General features: G+C 36.2%; 2 protein-coding genes across 3 annotated transcripts in view; one reads left to right on the forward strand and one right to left on the reverse strand.

Moving 5' to 3' along the window:
- Positions 1–27,709, reverse strand: part of CENPP (centromere protein P) — a 237,069-nt gene that overhangs the window by 93,206 nt on the left and 116,154 nt on the right. The gene's annotated exons all lie outside the window — the stretch shown is intronic.
- ASPN (asporin) lies at positions 771–26,203 on the forward strand. The gene is made up of 8 exons (XM_005901830.3): positions 771–1,025; positions 7,787–8,053; positions 10,603–10,715; positions 14,876–15,089; positions 16,112–16,222; positions 21,942–22,035; positions 22,418–22,556; positions 24,931–26,203. The coding sequence occupies exons 2-8, from the start codon at positions 7,810–7,812 to the stop codon at positions 25,126–25,128; spliced, it is 1,113 nt and encodes a 370-aa protein (XP_005901892.1). The 5' UTR covers positions 771–1,025; positions 7,787–7,809; the 3' UTR covers positions 25,129–26,203.

The following is a 27,709-nucleotide window of genomic DNA, read 5'->3' on the forward strand; positions in this document are numbered from 1 at the left end:
GGAGGAGAGAAGAAATTCTGCTAACTAGTATAAACACACTTTGCAAACAGGCTGGCCCCCAAATCTGCACATCATGAAGATGCTGGTTTGGTGTTACCTAGTACTGGTGAGTCTTTCTCACCAGACTTAGAAAAACGTCCTCTTGAAGAACGGTCTCTTAACTGATGTAAATTGGGCACTCTTTCAGGGTAACAGAGAATGTTGCTTTCCTGCTCCCACATCCTCCCTAAACTCTATGTGGTCATAGGTGATATTCTCTTGAAAAGTAAAGTCCAAGGAAGCATCACCTGTATCCTTGAGTCTATGTTTGTATCACAGTATAAAGGCTAGAAGGATTATATAGGGCCTGGTCTGCAGTTCCACTGACATGCCTATGGCAGGAGTAAAAGCTTTTAAAGACAATCTTGAGACATATGCTTGATGTAATAGCTTCAGTCATCAGAAGAAAATTAACAGCATGGCTCCTTTCTTAGGTACATCTGGAGACTGGGTTTATATTTCAATAATGTACTCTTTCAGTACCCCTTTCTAAAATTGATAAATATTTTGTTAGTCTATATAGAGTGAGTTTTAAATCCGTAATGTATAAGTATTCATTCATTTAAGAATTTCATAAAGTATTTTTCTTAATCAGGTATTTCTTGGATGACTTTGACTGTACTCTCAATGGCCAGTTGCCATGAATTATTAGACTCTTTTTTTTTTTTCTTCAGAATCTTCCAGTAGACGTCTAGAGTTTAGCTAGAAGTCTTGGCTATGATACAAACAGTGATGGAAAACACATGAGCAGTAACAAGTTTTAATCTCGCTTCTCAGTACTAACATGGGCTAATCTGTGGAAGCAGCTTATTCCAGTGTCACCCAGGGTGCAGCCACACCAGGCTCTGTGGAAGGGTGTTTTTCTTTTAAATGTAATACCTTCTCATATTTTCTTCTTAAATAGTAGCTGAGGACATTTACGTTATAGATTTGTAGTACATGGTGGAAAATTCTACTTTCAAGAGGACTTACTCTCTTCTTACAAGGTATGTTTTCATGTCTTTTTTTCATGCACTAGTGTACAATTATTTTAGTCAATACTAAGAGGACATTAATGTTATTAACATAAATGCCTGTAAATTATATAATATAAAGTTTATCTGTATAATTTCTTAAAAAACAGCACTTAGATACATATGTAATATTATTCTAGCTTTATGTTTTATATATAATGGATTTACTTTCAACATAACTGTGACTTCTTAAAACAGCTAGATGATAACCTGTCACTATGCTTTGCCATAAAAGTTAACATGGCTGATTTTTAAAATCATTTAAACAAATAGTGTATGAATATGTTCTTTTAAAAAATTATATTAATGATAAAAAAAGCTTGGGGATATTAAAAATACATTAAGTGAAAATAGTAAAAAAACTTCTTTCCAAAATGTGAAACTATGTTATTTTCTAAGGCATTTAAAAAATATGAGTTATTCAAATGTTTTTACTTATACATTTGAATATTCATGTTTTTCCTTGATAAATGTCTTCCTTATTCTTATGTAATGAAATGGCACTGGACAGTTAAAATGGAGATTCATATAAGTCTAAGAAAGAATATTTATTAGCAAACTTTAATAAGCTCTATATTCAATATGAAAGATTAGAGACTTCACAAAATCCAGTCAGAATGTAAAATAAAGATTTCCTTTATCCCCTCTCAAAGTAAATTCTTAAAAGATTAAACAATGTATTTGATATCCTACTCCCTCATAATCTAATAGAGCACACTTTTCTTTCTTGTTCAATCTATTTGGAGGTGTGGCAGTCATAAACAATAGCCACATGGTATAGGATTAAGTTACAAAGAAATCTGAGGGAGTCTATATGTCTTTAAAAATAAAGACTTAAAAAATCCCACTAAGAATTGAGTTGTTTTTTTTAAAAAAAAACATAAGCCCACACACACATAAAAGCATCTTGATGTTTTTAGTATTTAGAAAAATAGGATACTGGTGGAAAGAAGAGGGGATATGCAGTCCTCTGTTACAACTACTACATTAAAAAAGAATATTCAGATATCTGACCTGAGGTTTGAGACAGAATAGATTAACTTTATAAGCACAAGTTTTAAGGAAGCATAGGAAAAATTAGAAAAATGAAGAGGTAGGAGTTTTTTGTTTTTAAAAGCAGCTAGGTTGCTGGATGCATTGAAAAACTGATGAAGGACAAAACATATAAAGAGAAAAGCAGCCAGCAAGTTCTTCAATCAGCTGCTACTTATACTTTTGAGGTAAAGTTAATTATTTCTTTAAGGAAATCGTAGGCTTTAAAAGCATCTGTTTCCATGACCAAAAGGTACTGTGATTAAGTTTCCAAATGCATGTTTGGATGTTTGATTTAACTTGTTCACTTACAAGTACCTTGATTCCAGCTGAATTTAGTCTGGATTCCTTTTGTGAATACACAAAGAATGGTATATCACATTTATATACTGAAAACTATTATTGGTACATGTGAATTTATAGGAACATTTCAGCCAAGCGGATCTTTAAGGATAGGATTTAAAAGCACAGTGGCTTATTTTCCTAATAATAGTGTCTGAGAGGAAATACCATTTCACTTAGACAGATTTTCCATTCTAAGTTTGTGGAACATTTAAGCAGAAAATAGGAGCTTATGTAAATTCAGAAAGACACTTCTTAGCTACAATTCCAATCCTAAGAACTTGGCCAAACCTCTAGCCCCATGCTCTCCGAGGGGAGTCTGGTTACTGTCTGGAAGTCACTGTGAGAGTAAGACCCATTTAGAGAAGGCTAAGCAGAAGGGTGGACAATGCAGGAATGAGGAGGCCAGCTTCAGGTTCTTCCACTTTAAAAGAGGGCACGGTAGCAAAGTCTCAAAGGCCTCTCCTGGCTCTAATATGTAATGGCTTAGTAATAACAGCAGTAGCATTGAAATAATATTTCAAATACTACTCAGAGAAACCTGAAACCAAATTCAAAGCTTTCTATGAGTAGGAAACTCTGGCAAAACTGGTTTAAATCAGGGAAATACTGAGTTTTCTTGAGAACAAGACATAAACACTTTAAAAGGTCTTAAAAATAACAATCTAAATACTGCCAAAACTAAACAAATAAGAGTTTGATCCATATTAATAAGCTCAAAATCTCAAAATAAGATAAAAAACTAAAAGGCGCATCATTTAAATGAGAAACAATATTCTCTACACTCCACACTGAATAGAAAAACACTACTGTTTGGTGTTCCCTCTTGGACATTCCAGTATTTTCCTACTGATAAAAAGTGCTTAACTAGAATAGGGAGAGATTTAGGGTCTATAATCACTTGTTTTTATCAAGGCTTTGTCATTTCAAATGAAGGGAATAACTGGTAAATTCCTCATGGAATCAAGGTTCTCCCGACTTCTCTTTTCAAGTAACCAGGATAAGAGAATGCAAAAAGATCCGATTAATTTCATATGACTAATAGGAGACAGAAGTAGCACAGAGAGAAGACTGTGACAGAAGATATTTTGGTCTCTATAAAGAATTTCCTATCAACCACAGATGGACAACAGTGGAACTGGATGTCTCTTGAGGAGGTGTGCTCCCTGAGTCCTCTCACTGGAGTCATGCAATCAGAGAGCGGACACGCCATCTGGTCCACAATGTTCTGGAGGAAACTTCAACACTGGGAGGGAGTTTCAACTAAATGACATTTTCTGCTTCGGCATGTCTCCTCTCTCACTCACAAGGGAAGGGTCCAGGAAGGCATGACAGGTGGCTGCCCCCACCAGCCAGCCAAAGGAAAGCTTCCCAACTACCATAGAGGAGCCACTGCCTCATCTAGCAAGCCAGAGTTGCCATCTCATCCAAGGCAGGGAGGAGCTTATGTAGCTCATCAGTATAAGAAGAGAGGAAAGGAAACTGATTGATGCCCCTTCTGACTCTGCAAGTAGGCTGATCAAAAGCCCACTGGGAGAGACATAGAAGAGAAACAAGCCCCCCCGCCCCACTTCATGCCTGGCTTCCTTCCTCTCCTTCACCTGTACACCACCCTTCTGTGCATCCTTCACACCAGTGTCCCTCTAAGTCTGTCACAACTGCCTTTCTCTTCCTCATCCCAGCCTGCATCCCACTCCAGGGCTCTTCTATGTCACAGGGAAACATGAGTGCAGCAGGAAATCGGGTTTGCAGGAATGAAGGCAAGTTCTTGGCCTGCTGCCAGGTTACAAGGAAAGGCCAAGATGTGGTATGGCTTCCCACTTTGGATCTCTAATATATTCCTCTTGTTACATGTATTTTTTAAAAAAGTTTTCTGGCTTTCTTAGGTCTATATTTCTAGGATATTATATGTTAGATTTTTCTGGTTTAGACAGGGAAACTGCAACCTATTTATCTCTAAGCTTCTACCAAAAAACCCCACAAAAACCAAAAACCAATGAAACTCAAACAACCAATTAACTCAAAAATAACCTTATGAAAATTCTCTGCCTCCCATGGACCAGAGTAAATAGTGCTAGTCCTACCAAAAACTGTAGCTCCAAACTATTTTGAAGCATTTTTGGTTGACTTTTGAGGGGGTAGTATATGGGAAACCTTTAACTGTACTGTCTAATGCTATAGAAGTGGTAAGAAAAGGCAAAAGTACATGGAGGACCAGAGCAAAGACAATTTTGTTGCAGACTGCTATTTAAAATATTTAAAAAGCAAAATAATAATTTACAAAATATGCACCATAGACAAGAAAATAACCTTTAACTCATAATCCCACTATCCCTTTTATTAGGTTTGTATATTCTATTTCAACCATTTTTTTGTGTATGTATATTTTATTGACATCTTTATTTCTATTGGTCTTAAACAGTAAACTGAAGGTTATGAGGAACACAGAGACTTATGGTGAAGAATTTTACTTTCAGAGTCTGTGAACCACACACGTGGAGATTCTTCCAAAACATTAGAGTCACAGTGTACACAGCTGACACTGATCACCTGCAGTTTAGTTCTATTTACTAACTTGAGCATTTATTTTTTACTTTTTGTATTAGTGCACCTGCCATTTAAGCATTCACTTTTACGATAATTCCACACTTACCTCAGAGTAGGGGATTAGAAGGTATGTTTTTGCTTTTTGAGCAAGGAAGTGTGGGAGAAGTGCATAGGGAGAGACACATCCATTGAAAGCATCCAAATACGTTCTACTTCATGGATTCTGCATCTGTGCCTAGTACATAGCGCGTACTGATAAATGCCCAACGAAAAACTTCAGCAACCTCAAAGAAAGCTAGAGACAGGACATCAAATGACATTTAATTCTTCGCCACCACTAACTTCTCCACCAGGGTCAAACAAGGCTGGGGCAGCTATGGACCTAGAAGATAAAGCTGCAATGCAGAACAATCTTAAAGAATAAATTGGTACTAGGGACAAGCTTTGGTTTTGATAAGGACCAAAAGCTAAATTAGCTCAAGAATGAGAATTTTAGAAATCAAGACAAGGCAGGGCACCAAGCGTTAAGGAACCAGGAACCACAAATAAACCTGTGGTCAAGAAACATAATGGAGCAAAGTTAGGCAGGCAGCCAAGAAGCAGAAATGATGTGCCAAAAAATGATGTTGGAAATGAAGCCCAGTTGACCATAATCAGGTGCCGGTGCCAGGATTCCAGGGTGACTGGAAGGTAACCTGCTGACAGAAGCTGCTGGGCCGTGAGTTGCCAGCACAATTTCTCTCTGTACTATACAAATCTGACTGCCAAACCACCCCCATTTCCACCCTCTGAAAGCTCTGAGTGCACTCCTTTATGCAGAGATGTATACTGGATAGCAATGTGTGGACTGGCTGGAAAGGAAGAGGTGACAGAAGCCATTAGCTAAAAGAAGATAAAAGAGAGTGCTCCTGTGTGGGTTGTAGCAGAAGATGCAAGGATGGGTCAGAACACATGATCTCTAACTCAAGTTCTAGTTCAATTTGGTCATGTGGCCTTGGGGAAGCCACTGAAGCTCTTTGTTCTTCCTATTCCTCCTGATTAATCTGAGAGACGTATCTAGAATAAACTGAATTGACAATTCCACAAGGCAGTGCAGAGATGGGAGGGCAGAACTGTTGTTCCTGGAGTGGGATTCAGAATAAGGTTATAAAAATAAAAAACTTTTTACTGTTCTGTGCCCTATATTCTCCCTTACCTAGCACAACTGAGTGTGAGTTATCATAGGGAAATCTGACAAGGCTGGTGATGTCCACTGGGCAAAATGTGCATATTGCCATATAGATTTCTAAGAGTTAAATAATATTAATTATCAGGTTAATCACTGATGACAGTAGGGTTTTTTAAAAAAATCTTCCTCTGATGATTAAAACGTATATACATATATATGAATATTTTAATTAAATTAGTTAATTCATTTCTGATTTTCAAGTCCAGAAATAGCAAGGTGGTAGAGAGACATTAAACCTAATTTCTGGAGAATTGTAAGAAGCTGGCATAATTCAAGGATCCAGGGAGCCAGGTCTTCCTGAGGTTGGGTCAATTCTAAGTGACTCTAGAAGTCCTTTGTGACTAAGGCGCTGTCTGACGCTCAGGCATAGCAGCCCAACCACACTGTTGGGTGACTCGGCTGCGTGTGGACTACCCCCTGCCAGGCTACAGCCTCACCAATGGATTTATGTGCGGCTAACTGAATGCCCCAAAGGGAAGACAGGCATAAGTCTGTTTTAGATGATATCATAATGGTTTTACTTTTTGAAAATTAACCAAAAAAACCATATGTTTCACAGTTCATAGTTAAGAAACCACGATATATAAACATACCTGTGGGAAGATCTGCCATCATATGACAATAAACCCTCAGAAGTTTCTCACTTGTGCATTCCAGCTCTGTGTGGGCTTTAGAAAAATGCAAATGATAGCACCCCCACCTCCGAAAAACTAAACAAAAGGAAACTCAGTGGAATGATGAGTTGAGAAAGAATAGCCTGGACATCAGATGTTTTGGATAATGGAACAGATTGGAAGGAAGAAATCCAGTAACACTATGGAAAAAGTAACTAACTCTGAGAATGAGGCTAGGGAGGCTGGTGGGATAGAAGTTAAAGAAAACTTCCAGATGTACTAATGGGACATGAAGGATTTTACTTTAAAAGTGACATAGACTTTAAGGCAATGGAAAGATTTTAGGAATAAGGGAATATGATAACCTTTTTTTTTTTTAAAACAAAACATTAATTTCCTAGGTATAAATATAATTTTTATTGCTCAGTATAGAAACTGAAGGAAAAAAGACATGACTCTACAACCCAGATAATATCATCAATTAGGTATATTTGTGCCAGGATTTGAGTGCGTGTGTAAGTATACTACGTATAGATTTTTTAAATATTTTCTTTCAAACAACAGTATTTCTTATTTTTAAATATATTTGCAAATATTTTGTGAGTTCCAAAGTATTTCAAGGAATAAATACACCCTATTTTATTTTAGTATTTCCCTTTAACCATAAGTATAATCTTAAAACATCTTTTGTTATTACATAATTCTGTGAACACCTTTATGCACATTAGAATTGTTTCTTGAGACTAGATGCCAAAAGTAAAATTACTAGATGAAAAAATAAAGATATTCATAAAGCATCCAATGCATATTGTTGCACTGCTTTCCAAAAACTTTTAATAAACTTACTCTCACATTAGTAACAAATAAGAATGCCATTTCATTGTATTCTTGCCAGCCCTGGGAACTATATAGCAGCAGGAACTATATCTATTTAAACTTGAACTTAATCCTCAATGTCTACTTACTTCTAGATCGGTCCTCTACATAGGAAGACATGAAGGTGTATGTGCTTCTAGTGTTCTTGACTTTGTGCTCTGCCAAACCATTATTTCACCCTTCGTACTTGACACTGAAGAATTTGATGCTGAAGGACATGGAAGACGAAGGTGACAGTGATGCTGACAACTCTCTCTTTCCAACAAGAGAGCCAATTAACCCCTTCTTCCCATTTGATCTGTTTTCAACATGTCCATTTGGATGCCAGTGCTATTCGAGAGTTGTACACTGTTCCGATCTAGGTAAGAACATACATCAATTTGTTTTGAAGAATTATGTTGTTCTGATAAAATTTAAAGGACAGGGAAAGACCTCACTGAAATTTTAAAAATCGGCTAATTGTAAAGGAATTTTTTCATTTAAATTTTTGAAAAGTATAACAAACCCCAAAGTCCATCCAAACTTATTTTAAAAATCCAGAAAATCTGAGGAAAACATTGGAAATTTCATATACAGAACATTTCCTTCTCTCTCCAAATTTCAATCAATACTTCACTTTAATTTCCTTCAGAGAGAATGGATGTCACTGCGGTTTCATCTTATAGAGTGTCAACTGGTTTAAACTGTGCTTTCTAGCAAAATTCTACAATAACAAAATAGTTGTCTGCCCAGAACAATGAATAGGTTATAGAGTTTGTGAAATCTCTAATCTAGGCACTTTAAAGACAATACTCTATGTGTTTTGAATGATTTGGGTTTAAAACTATCTAGAAAAGAAGTGGCTGAAATGCAAGTCGCTTTCTAAAGTTTCTTAAAAACGCATAATTCTCTGCTGAGTATTTTATTATTTTAATACTTCTAACAAGAGTGCTGTCAAACAGAAGGGCATACTCAGGGAGAGGTGTAACAGGAATGCACACTGAAATTGTAGTCAGCTGTTTCCAAAACACAGAATGACTCAGACCTGACCCACTGTGGGAAGCCAAAGGTATAGTTCACATTTCCCATACTGGACCTGGAGCTCATCAAGGCCACTTGGAGGGTATATATGAGCAGACAATGCCTCTGCAAGCTTTAGATTCATTTCCCATGGTCACAGCATTTGCGGCAATATGCAAAACTTGCTACAGTGAATTCCAGAGACTTTAAAAATGTGTTATTATGGGATATAGTGAGAAAGGTGAACAAAAACCATCCAGAAAAAGAGGATATTATTATCAGCTAGAATCACTGTGAAAGTCTTAATGGAATATACAGGCACATATCTTAAAATGACATGGCACTGTTAGCAGCATAAATGTCACCTACCCCATGATCACAGAAAATGAAGGTTCCAAATTCATCAGGGGTAGGGTAAGGGAAGGTTTCTCAAAATTTATGTTATAGGTCCTGTCTGCAGAACTTCTAGCTTCCTACAAGACCTTCCACTTATTTTCTAAAATCAAAGTAATCTCCTAACAAAACTGCTGCTACCTTGGTAACCCATCAAGTTACCCCCTTTTCCCTCTTTCCAACTATGTCAAATTTCTTCAAAGAATTGTCAGTTTTAAAGTATAAAGGAGAAAGTATCGAGGGCTGTCAAGTGGAATGTTGACATTCATAGTATTTTTTAATATTTAATTCTTCAATTTTGGGCTATTAAATATAATATTAATATTACTCATCAGGAGCCTAGCAGGCTACAAACCACGGGGTCACAAAGGAGTCAGATGTGAGTTAGCGACTAAATAAAAAACAACACTCTTCAGGAGTAACGATGGCTCCACTAAAAGTGTAGTAATATCTGAAACTCACTTTAAAATACATAAAAAAGATAAATTGATGTATGGATGGATAGTAAGTATAGTATAGTAAAATGTTGATGGGAGAAAAAGGAATATTAGATTTCACTGGAAAATTCTTTAAACTTTTTTGTATATTTGAATGTTTCAATAATAAAATATAGAAGAAAACCAAGAAGGCCCCATGTGCATCAAGCATAAGTATCATATGGAATGTCTGGTAACAATCAGGGGTGCACATTTTCAACCATTCGAGGAAAACAAGGAAAGTAAGGAAGAAATGTACCACATACTGCTCCTGCTGATTTTTTGCTTCTTTAAAAAAGAAAAAACACATTAACATCTTTAAATAATTTAATTAGGGCTTTCCTGGTGGCTCAGATGGTAAAGAACCCATTTGCAATGCAGGAGACCCAATTTTGATATTTCTGTCAGGAAGAGCCCCTGGAGAAGGGAATGGCTACCCACTCCACTCTTGCCTGGAGAAGTCCATGGACAGAGGAGCCTGGCAGGCTACAGTCCATGGGGTCACAAACAGATGAATAAATTTTTGTAAATCAAATAAGTTACAACTAATTAGAGAAGCTCATTATTAAAATAAATGGGTGGTAAGGTTTTTAATAGTATACATGAAAATAAACTTACCTATTTTCTAAGCATAACTTTCTACATATTGATGCTTCTTAAAATGATCAAAACCCACAGGCTCCAATTTAGCACTATGACTGCCTGAAAATCTGCAAAGAATGTCAATATTCTTTAGTCGAAAGTGCATAAGCAGAATCTGTGCCTCCACTGTTGGTCTCCTCCTTGTAGTCATATTAGAGCATTTCAACTTAGCTCCATTTAATGTCACTATGACTGAAGTGATAGCTAGACCTAGCTAGACACCTTGTAAAAATAAAGTTACTTGATAAGATTAGGCCATTCCAAAGACCAATGTTTTTGTCATCTGCTACACATTAAGTCATCTACTATTTAATGGCAATCACGGATTTCTTAAAAAGCACACTAATATCAGCAATCTTATCTTTAGGATATAATATGTACGCAATGTGTTTCTTTCTCAGGTCTGTCCTCCGTCCCAAGCAACATTCCATTTGATACTCGAATGGTTGACCTTCAAAACAATAAAATTAAGGAAATCAAAGAAAATGACTTTAAAGGACTCACCTCACTTTATGTAAGAATACATGTTCATATTTTCAAATATTTAAGTGAAAATCTCTATCACTGCTAAAATGATTACTTGTATTTGTGTTTGTATAAACAAGTCTTTATTTACTCTGTGTGATGAATGACAAAATCCTGTTATTTTGCATTGTTCTAGTTAATGAAAAATGATAGATTTAATTCAATTATTAATTTGATTCAACTGATGTTTACTGAATAATAGACGATTGAAAGGCAGTGGGCTAAGAATTCAAGTAAATGGTCCTTAGATGAGATTATTTCAGTAATCACAGTCATTACACACTAAAATAATGAAACTATGGTTATTTATAGCAACTTATTAATGTACAGTGTAAGAAAAGCAGTATGTAAACCCACTGACTTAAGAAACCATAAAGCTCTAAGAGCAGCATGTGCAACATACATAATTGATTAAATATATCTATATGAGTTTTTTTCTAGACTTCTGAAGATGAAAAAGAACTTTTCTTACTATACTGATTAATATTTTAGCTTTCTAAAATTTAAAAGATTCTTATTTCTCTATTTAACATTTTGGGCCTCTAGATTTTAGCAGGTAAAATTTTGAATGCTATTTGAAATTTGGTTTCGGGGAAGAACCTGATTCCACACTGTCACAGACATGGGATGTCATCTCTTCCCCTCAGAGTAATATTAGAGTAGAACAGCTTCTTTTTTGCACCAGGCTATGGTGGTAAGGTAATACTGCTCTTCTAGGCTGTTTTTCCACATTCTCATGCTACGCTGGAGAGAAGAAAGTAAACCTGTTACCTGCAAGGCACCAAGAGGCGATGGGAGAGATATTATGACCATAGCAGTCTCTTGCTATGTAGCCACCCATATAGCCCTGTTCTCTTCCTATGTCTGAGAGGCTTGAGGCCACTCTACCCACATGAACCCTGCTGAACCACCCTAGCAGGCAGGGAAGGAGACTACCAAATCCCATTACGAAACCAGTGCTTAAATGTCAGCTGGAAGATTGTGTTCTAGACACCACATGGGGTGTTTTACTCAACTCTCTTGCTAAATCCCCTTGATAAGGCCTGGCACGGATGGCACCCAGAGAGAGCCCAGTCAACCCCCTGTGAAGCCGTACTCTCCCTTGCACTGCCTGGTGGCTGGGCTTGTGGGGCCTTGACTGCTCTTTTCCCTTTCAAATATACAGTGCAGATTTTCTGGGTTCCATACATAATAAAGTTTCCATGTTAAAAAGAAAAGAGCAAATGGAAGAACATATATATATATATCTTATAAATGAGGCCTCACTTAAACAGTCAGAAATAGCATAATATGATCTGTCCAATCTACCCCACTAACTCCAGTCTACAAAGACTTTTAAATACCAAGGCCATTATTTTAGCCTCAGATGTTGGAAATATAGTGAATGCTTCTACCACTTCTTCAACCTATATTTATCTATAAAACCACAATCATTAATGCCATATTTAACTCTGAATCATTAAGTCTTTTTCACATCATTATTTTATTATATTTTAGGAGTATTCCAGGGATTTAACCTACTAGTACTCCAGTTATTCATTGAGAAATGAGAATCAAAAAGGTGTCAGGAGCTGTCTTAGGCCTCCTTAACTTGCTTTTAGTCAATTTTTAAATGGCATTGTATTGGAGTGTTCTGGAGTTCAGCAGTCCCAGGCTGAAACCTTGGTCTAACAGAATTAGAAACATTGGGAAAGTGACTTACTTCTCTAAGTCTGGCTTCTCTCAGTTTTAAAAGAAGTGTGATAATAGTATGGAATTCAGAATGGTTATTTAGACGAGTGAATGCATATAAGGTGCTCAGAGTCCAGCTGTCAGCTATTACTGCTACCAGCTTATTGTTTCTAGACCGGTCAATGCATGAAATGTTAAGTACTTTTAAAAGCACACTTTATACTTAAATTGTTAGCATGCTGTATATCTCAAAACACTTATTTAATTATAGTATCATCTACATGGCACTGGTCTTTAAAGAGAACTAAAATTATTTTTTTAGATATCCTATAAATTCTCTATATGTTTTAGCTGCTTGTTTGGCATTCTGATTCTTGCACAGAGAACAACGAAGCATTAGAGAATAAGTGAGATCACTGCACACACACACGCACATATTCCAAGTACACTTCCAGCCCGTTATTACAGACACATTCATCATGAAGACTTATTGTCCTACCACTGAAAGACTATACTTTTCTTATCCTCTGCCCTTACATATAACCACAGTGTTTGGGGCTCTGTGACTGCTATGTTTGGAATTTTCATGTGAAAGCCAACATTGAAAGTACTGCTTAAATGGAGACACTGTGCTAACTCAACTTGCTGGGGCAGCATTAGAGGGTTTAAAAGTCTTACCCCATTTTGTATTCTTATCCTTCCTTTTATGCAGTATGACAACCGCATGTCTTAACCAGAGGGAAAAAACAAACAAAACCCCATTTGTGATGGCTGGATCTACTTGAGGCCCATATTCCCACTGGGGCTCCTGACAGTGGCAGCCCACAGGGAGTGCACACAAGAGGAAGAGCAAAGTATGGAGGGCTGAGGGGTGGGGGCAGGCAGGGGCAAATCACTTTTCTTCACTGTGCTCATGTCCTCGTCACTAAGAGGACAGAAATAACTTCTGTTAAATTTACCTCATGGGGGTTGAGTGAGTTCGTCAAGTTGTTCAATCTTCCCTGTCCTCTCATTTTTTCAGTATAACCAAAGGAAAAGAGAACACATTCTAAATTTGGCAGCACACAGAAAGGAATATATATCACCAGTTGGTAACAAAATGTAGCTTAAATTCTTCTCAGTTTAACCTTTTTTAGCTGAAATTGTTAAAATTAGTGATGTCTGAAAGAAGGGTAAGAAAAAGGAGACAGTAAAGGCCTGCAGTGAAACCAGTAGACATGATAATAAAGGGACTCTAACTGCCAAAGTATTTGTATTTCTTCTGTGAAACAACAACAGTGTAAATAACAGGATAAAGGCATATTAAGTCAGTCTGGAAACAAGGAAGATTATTGTACAATGGTACCAGAGACAGAAGTCAAAAGGAAAGAATCTCAATCTGCTCCCTAAAAGAATGAGAGGATCCAGATTAGCAGAGAGGAATAAAAAGTTCTAGCAAAGCTAAACCCACCTGCCATTGCCCTTGGGAAACATTGAAAATTCTTTCTGTAAAATCTGGCATGTTTTGAAAATAGTTACTAGGTGACTGGCAAGCCCTAGTACCAAGGACTTTCCCAGTTTTGGTTCTGAAGTTCTGTGCCCCAGTAGATTCTAGGAATGCTAAACCACTTGCCATTGCCCTTGGAAAACATTGAAAATTCTTTCTGCAAAATCTGGCATGTTTTGAAAATAGTTGCTATGTGACTGGCAAGCCCTGGTACCAAGGACTTTCCCAGTTTTGGTTCTGAAGTTCTGCACCCCAGTAGACTTAGATGGCTGCAGTCAGACCCTCAACGTGTCATAAAGGGTTTGACTGTGGGGAACGCAGATTCAGGCTGTATAAGTTCGTTCACTTTCTGGGGTTGTGTCTCTTATGAAGAGTTTTGCCACGTTGCACCAAGAAATAGCCACAGAACTGAGAAGGGGTTGAGTCATTCCTCAGAACCTACTACCACCTCCCCAGTGTCTACAGTATGCCAGAATGCTGAGGGCACATTGTAGGAATTTATTCTTACAAGTCTCTATTCTGGAGAAAATAGTAAACATTAGTAAACAAGACAGAAATGAGGTTTTAAGAGTAGATAAAATCATGCAAAAATGTATTTGGTATGTACTGAACTTAACTTTGTAGAGTGAACAGGTTTAAGATAAGATAAAGATAATACCATTCATTACTTCCATGAATTGAAATAGGAGAGGGGAATCTTAAACACAGGAACACTTCACCTACTCAAGATAAATCAAAGGCATGAAACCAACTGTTAAAGCTTTGCACTGTTTCAATGCAGTGGCAAATGTGTGTGTGTGTGTGTGTGTGTGTGCGCGCGCGCGTGTCTATTAGCTTAGATTGGACTGTAGAATTATTTACATGGTTAATAAAGTATATGAATGACACAATTTGCGTTGATTTCCATGATTTCCAATCACTACTGAATATTGGTAATCAAATATTGGTAAATAAAATTCCTGATTCGGTACAACTTTTTATGCTTTATCTAGGGTTTGATTCTGAACAACAATAAGCTAACAAAGATTCACCCAAAAGCCTTTCTAACCACAAAGAAGTTGCGAAGGCTATATTTGTCCCACAATCAACTAAGTGAAATACCGCTTAATCTTCCCAAATCATTAGCAGAACTCAGAATTCATGACAATAAAGTTAAGAAAATACAAAAGGAAACATTCAAAGGAATGAATGCTTTACATGTTCTAGGTAAGTTTTTGCAAATAAATGGGACATTTTGAAATTATATGCAATATGCAGATATAGAGATCTTTATCATCATTAACAAATTTAGGATTGATAATTTCTAAAATTAATTTTTTGAATCTAATAAGCTTTACCTAGATAAGCCATTCAAAAATAAAGTATCAAACAAAATTTATAGCACTTAAAGAAATACACCTTTTGTACATAAATACACATGCACTCTCAAGAATTCCCTAATGTGGTTTCCATTTTCTGATTGTACCTTAAGTGGTGAATATTTGTTATTCTCATTTAATTTAAAGATATCATTTTTAATGTAAAAACTACTTAAATATAACCTATAAAATTAATTCAGATATTATTTAGAATGTACAGCTGACTTTTCATTATTTCTTTAAGATTATTGAACTATGGCATTTTTACTATATACTTTAAATTTTACACAGTATTTTACTTCTAACACCCCTGGTATGACCATGCCAACTTCCCCCACAATATCTATTCAAAATTCCTAACCAATATTCTCATTCATTTATTCATTTAATTCAACCAAGTGCCAGACACTTACCAAACAGTTTCACTATCTGGTACTTCCTCAGTTATATTTCTGTTAACAAATAATTTTTAATTGACTTGCAATTTAAAAAGTTTAGGTGACAAATAAATGTACACTGAAAAACACAAAGGTTTTGAATTATATGAATGATGGTCTTTCTTCCTAATGTAGTATTTCTGTAACAAAACTTTGATCATGCTCATGGTTGGAAAAGAATAAGTAAGTTATTGATTTAGTAATTCAAAGCAAAAGAGTAAAGCTGTTATATACTCCAGCCTATGTAATACAAAGCATTCTGTCATCTGAGACTAACAGAAAGGAGAGTAGATAGACACAGAAACAGATACACTGAGCAAAGAAGAGTCTGAACAATAATGCTCACACTTCTAGGGACATGTATCTCTGTATTCTGAGTTTCCTTCAATATACAACATATGTGTACTAAACTATATAATTCCACCCCTAACAGAAATGAGTGCAAACCCTCTGGATAACAATGGGATTGAACCAGGGGCATTTGAAGGGGTAACAGTGTTCCATATCAGAATTGCAGAAGCAAAACTGACCTCAATTCCAAAAGGTTTGTATTTGTATAGTATTTTTTAAATTGTCATCTTAAAATGACTATTAAATGTAATGCTATAAACACTGTCAAAACCACAGAATTCTTTTTTACCGGTATATCTGGTCATATAGTATGCAATTTAGTATTTTCTCATGTACACAAAAAGAGGTTTTTTTTCTCCTTTTTTTGATAGTTTGAAACCAGAATCTTTATTCCCAGGGAGAATAAAACTTAAGAAGCAATGAACTTTTAATTTTCTCTTTCCTGACATTTACTTGTCTATACCTGTCATTCTGTGAAGTGTCTCAGAGAGGTGAGAATTCTGTAGAGAAGAAAGCAGAGGGAAATGCACAGGGTCAGAGACCTTTCTCCAGGCTTGCAGCAGTAGTTCAGGGTGGGAATTGTGAGGAGAGACTGGCAGGTGCTGGCAGTGGCAGGGGTGGGGGTGGGTGTATACTCTAGGCAAGGAACTCTACACCTCATTTTTTTTTACAGCCGAGTTGTGTACATTAACAGGCTAATGCACAGAAAGGTCTGAAGACAATGTTGGGCACATTCTAAACACTCTTACAAGACATAACCAGTACCAGAATGACCACCATGCTCTATCACATGACCTGAAGCTGGTACCTCAAAGTAAAATGTTTCTTAAGTTTGCCACAGGACCAATTTTCTAAATCATTACTTACAAAATCCCAGACTAATGACTAACTAGATAGCATTTACCTTTCTCCAAGCCCATGCTTAAAGTCTCACCTTCTTCCCCCTTGACAAAGTCTCTCTCCTATGCTAATACCTGGATCAGAAATAACCCCTATGATTAATAACATACTTTCCTTTCAAACAGCCCTCTTTCAGTATCCACAGTAAAATCAGCAATAATCTTTTTTTCTTCTATTTTATCATTAACTCCTTTTCTATATTACTCAGTAGATCCAGATTAACAAAACAAACATAAGCTGATAAAAAATCAAGCAAGGCTACTATTACTGATCTTTCATTTCATCTAAAGTGAAAAGACAATTTCATTTAGTATAGGAAAAATCAGTTTAGTTCAGAACTTACACAATTAAAAACAACCTTAATTTAGTTTTCAAGGAGCTGGCTGTTTTTCCACAAGAAAGCTGAAATATTATATTTACCGTCTAATCTTTAGAACAACAACAAAAACACATACTCTACCTAACAAGTTAAATAAAATAACTTTTATAAGCTGGAAGCTGACGCAGACGGGAAGAGGATGTACTAGAGGAGAACAGAGGGGCACCACCCCAGAGCTGTGGCTCCCAGGTCTTGCAGTTATCATCACTCTTTATATTTATATTAGCAGTTTTCTTTACTACAAAACATGCTGAGAGTAATTCTCAAGTTTCAAAGTGTATCTTTAAATGAAGTTTTAACTCCTTATGAAGTTCTCGAGATTTTTCCAAAGTCTAAAGGAAGATTTTATATATTTAGAAATTTAAATTTCAAATCTCTAAATTTACATAACTACTTCTTTAAGGTCCTTAATAAGTGAGAGTCTCTCAGTCGTGTCCAACTCTTTGCAACCCCATAGACTATACAGTCTATGGAATTCTCCAGGCCAGAATCCTGGATTTGGTAGCCTTTCCCTTCTCCAGGGGATCTTCCCAACCCAGGGATCGAACCCAGGTCTCCTGCACTGCAGGCAGATTCTTTACCAGCTGAGCCACAAGGGAAGCTTATGACACTAAAATCCTTACGACATTCAAAAGACAGTTTTTTGTTTCTATGCCTTATTTGCTCAAATGTTAAGGTTGACTGCCTAAATGTTATAATTCAATCATCACTACCCATTGCAACAGGGTGAATTAGGCAGAGGTCCAGAGGATTCTTAACTAGACTGGACAACGTAAGATGAATGAAAAGCGGTTTTCCTTGTCTCCAGTGGTTAAGATTTCACCTTCCAATGCAAGGGGTGAAGGTTCAATCCCTGGTAGGGGAGCTAAGATGCCTCATGCCTTGTAGCCAAAAAACCAAAACATAAAACAGAAGTAATGTTAACTATAAAGACTTTAAAATAAAAATGGCCATACCAAAAAAAAAAAAGAAGTAGACTGAAAACTGTTTTTCCTTCATATTCAACTGGAAAATTTTGTTACATAATGGAATTGTGTGGAGTGGAACAGAGACCTGTTTGACTATAGAGTAGATACAGAAATATCCTACGTTGGTGCAAAAGTAATCGTGCTTTCATATTGCTAATCTTAAATCATTATAACTAGGGTCAAACACATCTTTATTAATCAAAATAGGAACCATTACAATCTACACATTTTTTGCCAACGAAAAATAAGTTTGTTTACGGCTGTAGTATAAAAATCCATTCTTTAGGATTCGACGAACTCTTGGAAAGCATTTTCTGTATCCTGCTGGTTGTGGAAGCATTTTCCCTGCAAAAAGCTGTCGAGATGCTTGAAGAATTGGTAGTCGATTGACAAGAGGTCAGGTAAATATGGAAGATGAGGCAAAACTTTGGAGCCCAGTTTGATCAATTTTGAAGTGATGGTTGTGCAGCATGCAGTTGGGCATTGTCATGGAGAAGAATTTGGTCCATTCTATTGCCCAAGGCCAGCTGCAGGTGTTGCAGTTTCTATGCATCTCATCAATTTGCTGAGCATACTTCTCAGATATAATGGTTTTGCAGAAAACTACAGTGAATCAGACTGGCAGCAGACCACCAAATAGTGACCATGACATTTTTCTGGTGTAAGTTTGGATTTGGGAAGAGCTTTGGAGCTTCTTCTCAGTTCAGCCACTGAGGTGGTTGTTGCTGGTTGTTATATAAAATCCATTTTTCATCACATGTCACGATCTAATCAAGAAATGACTCATCGTTTTTGCACAGAATAAGAGAAGACAACACTTCAAAACAATAATTTTTTTGATTTTCGGTCAGTTCATGAGGCACCCACTTACTAAGCTTTTTCACATTTCCAATTTGCTTCAAATGCCGAATGATCACAGAATGGTCAATGCTGAGTTCTTTGGCAACTTCTCTTTTAGTTTTAAGAGGATCAGTTTCGAGGATTGCTCTCAATTGGTCACTGTAACTTCTGATGGCCAGCCACTACACTTTTCATTTTCAAGGCTCTTGTCTTCTTTGCAAAACTTCTTGAACCACCACTGCACTTTACTTTTGTTAGCAGTTCCTCGGCCAAATGAGTTGTGATGTTGAGTTGTCTACACTGCTTTATAACCTACTTTGAACTCAAATAAGAAAATTGCTTGAATTTGCTTTCTAACATTATTTCCATACTATAAAATAAATATAAAATAAACACGTAATGTCATTAACAAAAAACCATGAAGCAGTTTTATGTTTTTTATATGTGAGTATAGTCATTCCTTAAATATGAGTAACCTCAACTGATCAGAATTCAAGAAATTAGGATGCTCTCAGTTTAGAATTATTTTCCTGCTCTCTAATTTATTTATTTTTAAAAATAAAAGTACATTATAAAATCAATATAAATTCAGCCATGATGAATATTGCTATTCATAAGGATTTGAAAATTATCTTTAACAGTCTTAATACTAATAAAGTAAGGAAATGTTTTAGCAAGAATTGAAAAAAAGAATGCATTTCCTAGCTAGGCAACAAGAAATTCTGATTGAAAACTAATACATTATGTGTAGGATTAATGAAATGAGGTCTGACTGAATCACTGGTTAGTCTCTTTCATTCCAGCTTCAGTTAAATGGAGAAAGCTAGGGTCAGAACTGCAGGGATCCAAACATATCAGAGGAAAAAAATTCTTGTGTTTATGCTGTTCAGTCTCTAAGTCTTGTCCGACTCTTTGCAACCCCTGGACTGCAGTACACCAGGCTTCCTTTGCCTTCACTATCACCCAGAGTTTGCGCAAACTCATGTCCATTGAGTCGGTGATGCCATCCAACCATCTCAACCTCTGTTGTCCCCTTCTGCTGCCCTGTCTTTCCCAGCATCAGGGTCTTTTCCAATGAATCTTCTCTTCAAATCAGGTGGCCCAAGTATTAGAGTTTCAGCTTCAGCATCAGTCCTTTCAATGAATATTCAGAGTTGATTTCCTTTAGGATTGACTGGTTTGATCTTCTTGCTGTCCAAGGCACTCTCAAGAGGTTCTCCAGTACCACAATTAAATAGCATCAATCCTTTGGCGCTCAGCCTTCTTTATGGTCCAACTTTCACATCTGTACATGACTACTGGAAAAACCATAGCTTTGACTATACGGACCTTTGTTGGCAAAGTGACATCTCTGCTTTTTAATATGCTATCTAGGTCTGTCATAGCTTTTCTTCTAAGGAGCAAGCATCTTTTAATTTTGTGGCTGCAGTAACTGCCCACTATGATTTTGGAGCCCAGGAAAAGATGATATTAAAAAAAATTCATTGGGACTTCCCCAGCAGTCCAGTGGTTAAGACTCCACCATCCAATCAATGCAGGACGCGCAGGTTTGATCCCTGGTTGGGGAACTAAGGTCCCCAATTACTAGCTGAAGGATGTGGCCAAAAATTAGAAAAAAAATTCACTGGTCACCTCTGGGTATTGTACCAATTCATTACTTTAATGAAATCAAACATTTATGCTGCTTTTTCTATAAAAACTGTATTATAAAGTAACTAAATAATTAATGAAGGAAAATTCTTTAGAGAAGAATCTCACCTAATAAATGCATAATGAATGATGAAATCAGAAAATCACCATTTTCTAATTGTTAATGAAATAATAAGTCTAAGTAGCAGTAATCAATGAATGAGTGTGAAGACTATCAGATGAAAGAATAATTTACTGAATCTAATCTGGTCTCTAGATCTAACTACTCAGTTCAGTTCAGTTCAGTCCCTCAGTCATGTCTGACTCTTTGTGACCTCATGAACTGCAGCACGCCAGGCCTCTCTGTCCATCACCAACTCCCAGAGTCCACCCAAACCCATGTCCATTATGTCGGTGATGCCATCCAACCATCTCATCCTATGTCGTCCCCTTCTCCTCCTGCCCTCAATCTTCCCCAGCATCAAGGTCTTTTCAAATGAGTCAGCTCTTCTACCAGGTAATAAGAAATAAAGGGCCTAGATGGAGGCCATTAGCCCAATCTACAAATGAGTATCTCAAACAATTTAATATCTAAAACAATCACTAGAAGGAGAAAGAGGAGGTAGTATGTAACAGAAGAAGAGATTTAAAGAGATACAAGACTCAAATATATTCTGTACACTTTATTTGGATCCTGACCTGAACAAATCAACTGTAAAATAATATAGTAATAATCATATACTTATTAGGGAACTGATTATTAGATGATAGGAAAGAATTATTGCTAATTTCGTTAGACGTGATACAGACATGATGACTATGAAAGGGGAAAAAAAAGATGACCTTATGGGTTAGAGATGTCTAGTCTTTACAAATGAAATGACACTATATATGAAATTTGATTTTAAGTACTCTAGCAAAAAAATAAATTAATAAAAACAAATCGATAACACATAACTACTAAGGTAGATGAAACAAAATTGGAAAAATGGAGATAATTGTTGAAGCCAAGCAACCAGCAAGGTTTCTAGTTTCTATTTTTCTATGTTTGAAATTTTCCATAATAATAATAATTAAAAAAAGCAAATCCCCCAAACTGCCTAAGTCTATAATGTGAAACTTAACAAGAAAATAAATACTCAACAGGGCTTGGTCTTCGCCTGATCTAACATACATATTTCTTTTCTTATCATTAGAACTACCTTCAACTTTACTGGAGCTACATTTAGATTATAATAAAATTTCAGTTGTGGAACTTGAGGATTTTAAACGATACAAAGATCTGCAAAGGTAAACATTTCTCAAATCCTATCCAACCTGTAGGTGGTAGTCCATATGATGACAATATTAATGAAACTCGTTAGAGAATGTATAGAGAGGGACACAATCAAAATTAAGGGAAAACTAGAATGGATTGCTATCATTCTGTCTCAGAAATGAAAGAGGGAATGAGTAAAAGGACACTTTCCAAATGTTCCTTTTGTTGCAAACAGGTTAGAAAATTTCCTGACAGTAGAGGAGAGGGCTATTACATCCTGAAATAGGTTATTAAAAGAAAGCATGGAATACCTTTCTCTGAACATACATACAAATATTTCTAACTTAGTTGTGTTTTCAGCTAATTGAATCATATCATCTGCTCAAGAACTGATGCATTTTATATCACTTTTAGGCTGGGTCTAGGAAACAACAGGATCACAGATATTGAAAACGGAAGTCTTGCTAACATACCACGTGTGAGAGAAATACACCTAGAAAACAACAAACTAAAAAAAGTGCCTTCAGGATTACAAGAGTTGAAATACCTCCAGGTAAAACATTCTACTTGTGTTTTGTAGATATTAATACTTTCCTTTGTTTTTATGAAATATATTAGTATATGAAGCAAAGCAGCAAGTAGCTTCACACCCTAATGATCCTCCTAACACCCTAATGACCCTCCTAATTCACAGCCTAATGACCCTCCAGATTATGCAACATGTTTTATGCAGCAAGAGTGTTAGAAGGCCAGTTTCTATTAAGGTATAAGCTAAAACACTCAGGAACCCATTTCTAACCCTCAGTTTCTTCTGCTGAAACTGTCAAGGTCATTGTGGTTAAGGTGCTGACAGCTAATTTCAGGTTCTGAGGTGGCAATAACTATGTAAAGACAGGACTGGTCAGGAGGCAATGAAGTAGGATTATATAACCTTTCATTTCTGTACACATTTTATGAAGGAAGAGCACGTGGATAAAGTCCGAGGTGTTTTCACTATCAATATGGTGCCAGACTAAAAGTGTGCATGCTTTTCAAAAAACTCAGGCCAGAATATATAATCAAAAGTCAGTGTTTGGAACATTAAGGGCTCACATTTCTTATTCTTAATTATTAGAAAAACTTTCCCTTCTAATCTGGCAACTCTTGACTAGCCAGAAGGGGCCACAGAATTGTTGGAGAATCTGATAAAGCTTTAGATACTCCCAAGAAAAAATATGAAGAAAATTTTTTCACATAATTTTAGGAATTTCACAGATCTTCCCGATTTTCATCTATGGACCTCAAATTAAGCATCTCTACTTAATCTGAATCACCTTTAGTCCATTTTTCTCATGTGCTTTCCTTGATATATTATACAAAGTCCTCATCATCCAAGGAAAAACACATTGAGAACAAAATGGGTCTTGAGCCACTTGCTTCTATATTTCTTTCTAATTTTTCTTTAAGTTTTGTTCACTACACAAAACGAACCCTTTGGCCTAGAAGCAATCAAAATGCATGTGACATTGGCAGGTGCTAATCTGCCAATTAAGATTACGGCTTCTGCTTTGATTTTTTTCAAATGTTGTGTATAACCTTTTTAAAAAAAAAAAAAAAAAAAACAGTGGGCACAGCGGGGTCTTTCCTCCCTTAAGCTGTCCAGTCTTTCAGTACTTTACTCCACAACACTGATCCTAGATTCTGAGCATCTTAAATCTATCCATACTATTGCTAGCATTAAAAAAATTAAACAGAATTATAACACAAACATAGTCATAAGGATACATTCAACAAACGTCCACAAACCAAACACACCCATGTCCAGCAACGTTTTCCATTCCCAATGAGGTCAATGCTGTGGTAAACTACATCTTGCACTGCTGCTGAGCTGCTAGGAAACCATATAATGCATCTGCCATGAGGCCCCCAAGATTAATAGAGGGCAGCAGCGACTCAAACACAAAACTTAAGAGGTTTTAGCAATGCCTACAGTTCTCAGGACTGGCTCAGATCAATCTCACCAAAGCAAAATGCAGAGGTAACAAAACCTAGAACTGGTATCCTAGCCTGCCAGCAAAAGGCTCGCTCTTTATAATATGCCAAAACTTTGTTAGTTAAGTAGATTGCTTTTACTTCCTAGAAATCTCAGTTGTCAAAAGAGTCCAAAGAAGGAATTTATAGGGCTATTAAAGGGAATGAATGGAAGGTCTTATATTTTCCATTTTTTTTCTGAGTAATAATTTAATAAGACATATACACAGCCTATAAAATTGTATTTTGTCCACTGGTGCAAATAAAGATTCAACTATTGATGCTATATTACAGATATGTATTTAAGATGTCAATAGACATATTTTTCTATAAAACAAAAAAGTAGCTCTATCTACACTTCTCTCCTTTGAACACAGAAAATGCTAGCTAAAAATTCTTCACATTCATTTTGTAAAACTAATTCTTAGAGCATTAAATTTCATTCTTCCACTCATTTCTAATACTTTAAAAACACATTATTGCATATGGTACTGAAACAACCCTACACACACACACATCCATATATAAAAGTTGGGTATTACTATGCATAAAAGCAAAAATCTATTCCCATGTGGTAAGTCTCCTGACTTACTGTATGACAAACAACTTTCATCTATGTGTGTGTGTGAGTGTGTGTGTATGTAGAGAGAGAAAGAGAGAGACAGGGACAGGAGAGTGGCATGTGCTGACCAGGCTGACCTGGGCTTTGGCATGAATACTACACCACACTTCATATATACAGCAATTTCTGTATAATACAGGAGCTTGAGTCTTTATAATAAATATTTAATAGGCATAAATGAGCACATATATTTTAAGCAAAATATGTCCATGAACAAATGCTGACTACAAATAGAATATCTTCTTTTTCACATTTATCAAGAATTTTTTATCCATTCTTTCCCCCATTACAACAGATAATCTTTCTTCATTCTAATTCAATTACAAAAGTGGGAGTGAATGATTTCTGCCCAACAGTGCCAAAGATGAAGAAATCTTTATACAGTGCAATAAGTTTATCCAACAACCCGGTAAAGTATTGGGAGGTACAACCTGCAACATTTCGTTGTGTTTTGAGCAGAATGAGTGTTCAGCTTGGGAACTTCAGAAAGTGATAATTAGTAATTAGCAGCATACATTTAATATAAAATTCAAAAATTGTTACATTTGGAATACTTGAACTCTATTAATAATGGTGGTACTATGCATCAATGCAAAAATCTATTCCTATGTGCTTAAGTCCACTGACTTATTGTATGACAATAAATTTCAACAGAATTTTGCAAAAACTATTGATACATCAGGATTAAAGGAAATAGGCATTTATTGCAGTTTCCTTTTACATGTAAATGATTTTGCATAAATTTCATGCTTGAACATTCTTTCTCAGTAACAAAAAATAAAGACATTCAATATTTAATACTTTGTTATCAAGTGCATTTAAAAAAGAACTGTACTGTAAATGGAATGCTTGACTTAGCAAAATTTGTGTTCTTTCATTTGCTATTAGAAAAAGAAAATTGACAAGTACGGTTATATAAAGAATACATTATACTATTCTTATTCTTTCTTTAAAAACTTGGGTATTACTGTAATATTCTAATAATGTTGAAGTATGGTTTGATATAATCTTATTCAAATTCTCACAACTTCAAGACTTACTGTCTTTATGTTTAAAACTTCTTTATAATAAAGTCTTCAGTAAGTGTTTATTACCAACTCAAACAGATGCTATTCATACGGCTGTTTTTCAAGCTGTAGCACATACTTTTCTCTTTAATGATTATTACCTGGTTATAAACTCTCTATAGAAATGCATAGTGAGTGTTTATATAAAATCTCACATTTTTTTATTATTACAGTTATTATAAGCTTTTAACAGTGTGTCCATTGTTAGGTTATATAACACTGTCACTTCAATGCTAACGAATATTTTCAAGATGTCCCTTTGTAAGACCTTGGTTGGAAGAGACTGGATACTATCAACTCTACACCAAACTGTCTCCTTAAATATGCACAGACTGGATAACTCTGAAGAACACATCTTGTATAACTGAATAGGCAGATCATAAAATAGAAACTAGCTCTGTATAAAAATTAACAGTACTTACATATGTATTTTTTGGTGTTCAACATAAATAAAACTAAAAAAAAATAAGAAAAACATTAAAATATTGGCTTGAAATAAAATATTTGTGCTTTTTCTTCCCCCATCCAGAAAAATAAACTATCTTTGATAAAACTCTTATATATGACACTTTTAGTACAGTGTTAATGCTTATTCTTAATAATAGTATTGAAACAACCCAAATCATACCTGAGCTATGGGAGCTAACCACCTTTATAGTAAACCACCTCAAAAACTAGACTTCAAATAATTTTGGGGAGAGCCATATGTTACAGACACATAAAAAGGGGTGGAAGGTTGGGATATCCAGATCAAGAAAGAGTAATTAGATCTGTTTTTCACAGTGAGGTTTCCCAACTGCTGACACTGTAGGCTAGATCATTCTGGGTGGCATGGGGCCAGGGCGGGACAGAGAAGGGGTGCTATCCTGTCCTTTCCAGAATGTCTGGCAGCTCCTTGGTCTGTATTTACTAGACGCCAGTAGCACTTGTACCACTGTGTGACAATCAACTATTTTTCCAAAACATGCCAATGTGCCAGGGGGAAAGGGTGGAGCCAAACTGTAGCTGGTTGAGAACCACTGATTTATAGAAAATTTACTTAATTTCTAAATTCTGGCACAAGTTTGCAAACCTGAAATAAAATAGTTTTTTTTGTTTGGTAAAACAGTCAATCCTAAAGGAAATCAGTCCTGAATATTCATTGGAAGGACTGATGCTGAAGCTGAAACTCCAGTACTTTGGCCACCAGATGCAAAGACCTGACTCATTGGAAAAGACCCTGATACTGAGAAAGATTGAAGACAGGAGGAGAAGGGGATGACAGAGGATCAGATGGTTGGATGGCATCACTGACTCGATGAACATGAGTTTGAGCAAGCTCTGAGAGTTGGTGATGGACAGGGAAGCCTGGCATGCTGCAGTCCATGGGGTTGCAAAGTCAGACACGACTGAGTGACTGAATTGAACTGAAAACTGCAAGGGCAAGATCAAAGTGTGATTAAAATAATACCACCAGTAGTGATATAACAGAAAGAGCCCAGGGATAAAGAGGTCTGAGTTGAGAATATATACCCAGAAATCCAGTTCCATTTATAGCCTTGAGCTAATCACCATCTCTTTGAACCTGTCCTCTCATCTAAAAAGGGTAGGGATGACACTACTGATCTGATAGGTTGCTGTAAGAACTGAATGAAAAAAGTGTATGAAAAATGCTCTGTAAACCATAAAGATTCATGAAATATGCTTAACTATTATACTGGACAATAATTTACTGACAAGAAAAATGAAAGATTATGAGGTCTAAAAGCAAAAAAAAATTCATAACAGGGCTTCCCTGGTGATCCAATGATTAAGAATTAGCTTTGCAATGTGGTGGTCACTGGTTCAATCTCTGGTTGGGGAAGATCCCACATGCTGTGGAGCAACTCAGTCCATGCGCCACAATTACTGGGCCAGCACTCTAGAGTCCATGCACCTGGAGCCTGCGCTCTGCGACAAGAGAAGCCACAGCAATGAGAAGCCTGCACACTGCAACAAAGAGTAGGCTGTTCACTGCAACTGGAGAAA

Source organism: Bos mutus, chromosome 8 (assembly GCF_027580195.1).
Source record: "Bos mutus isolate GX-2022 chromosome 8, NWIPB_WYAK_1.1, whole genome shotgun sequence".
Classification (NCBI taxonomy): Eukaryota; Metazoa; Chordata; class Mammalia; order Artiodactyla; family Bovidae; genus Bos; species Bos mutus.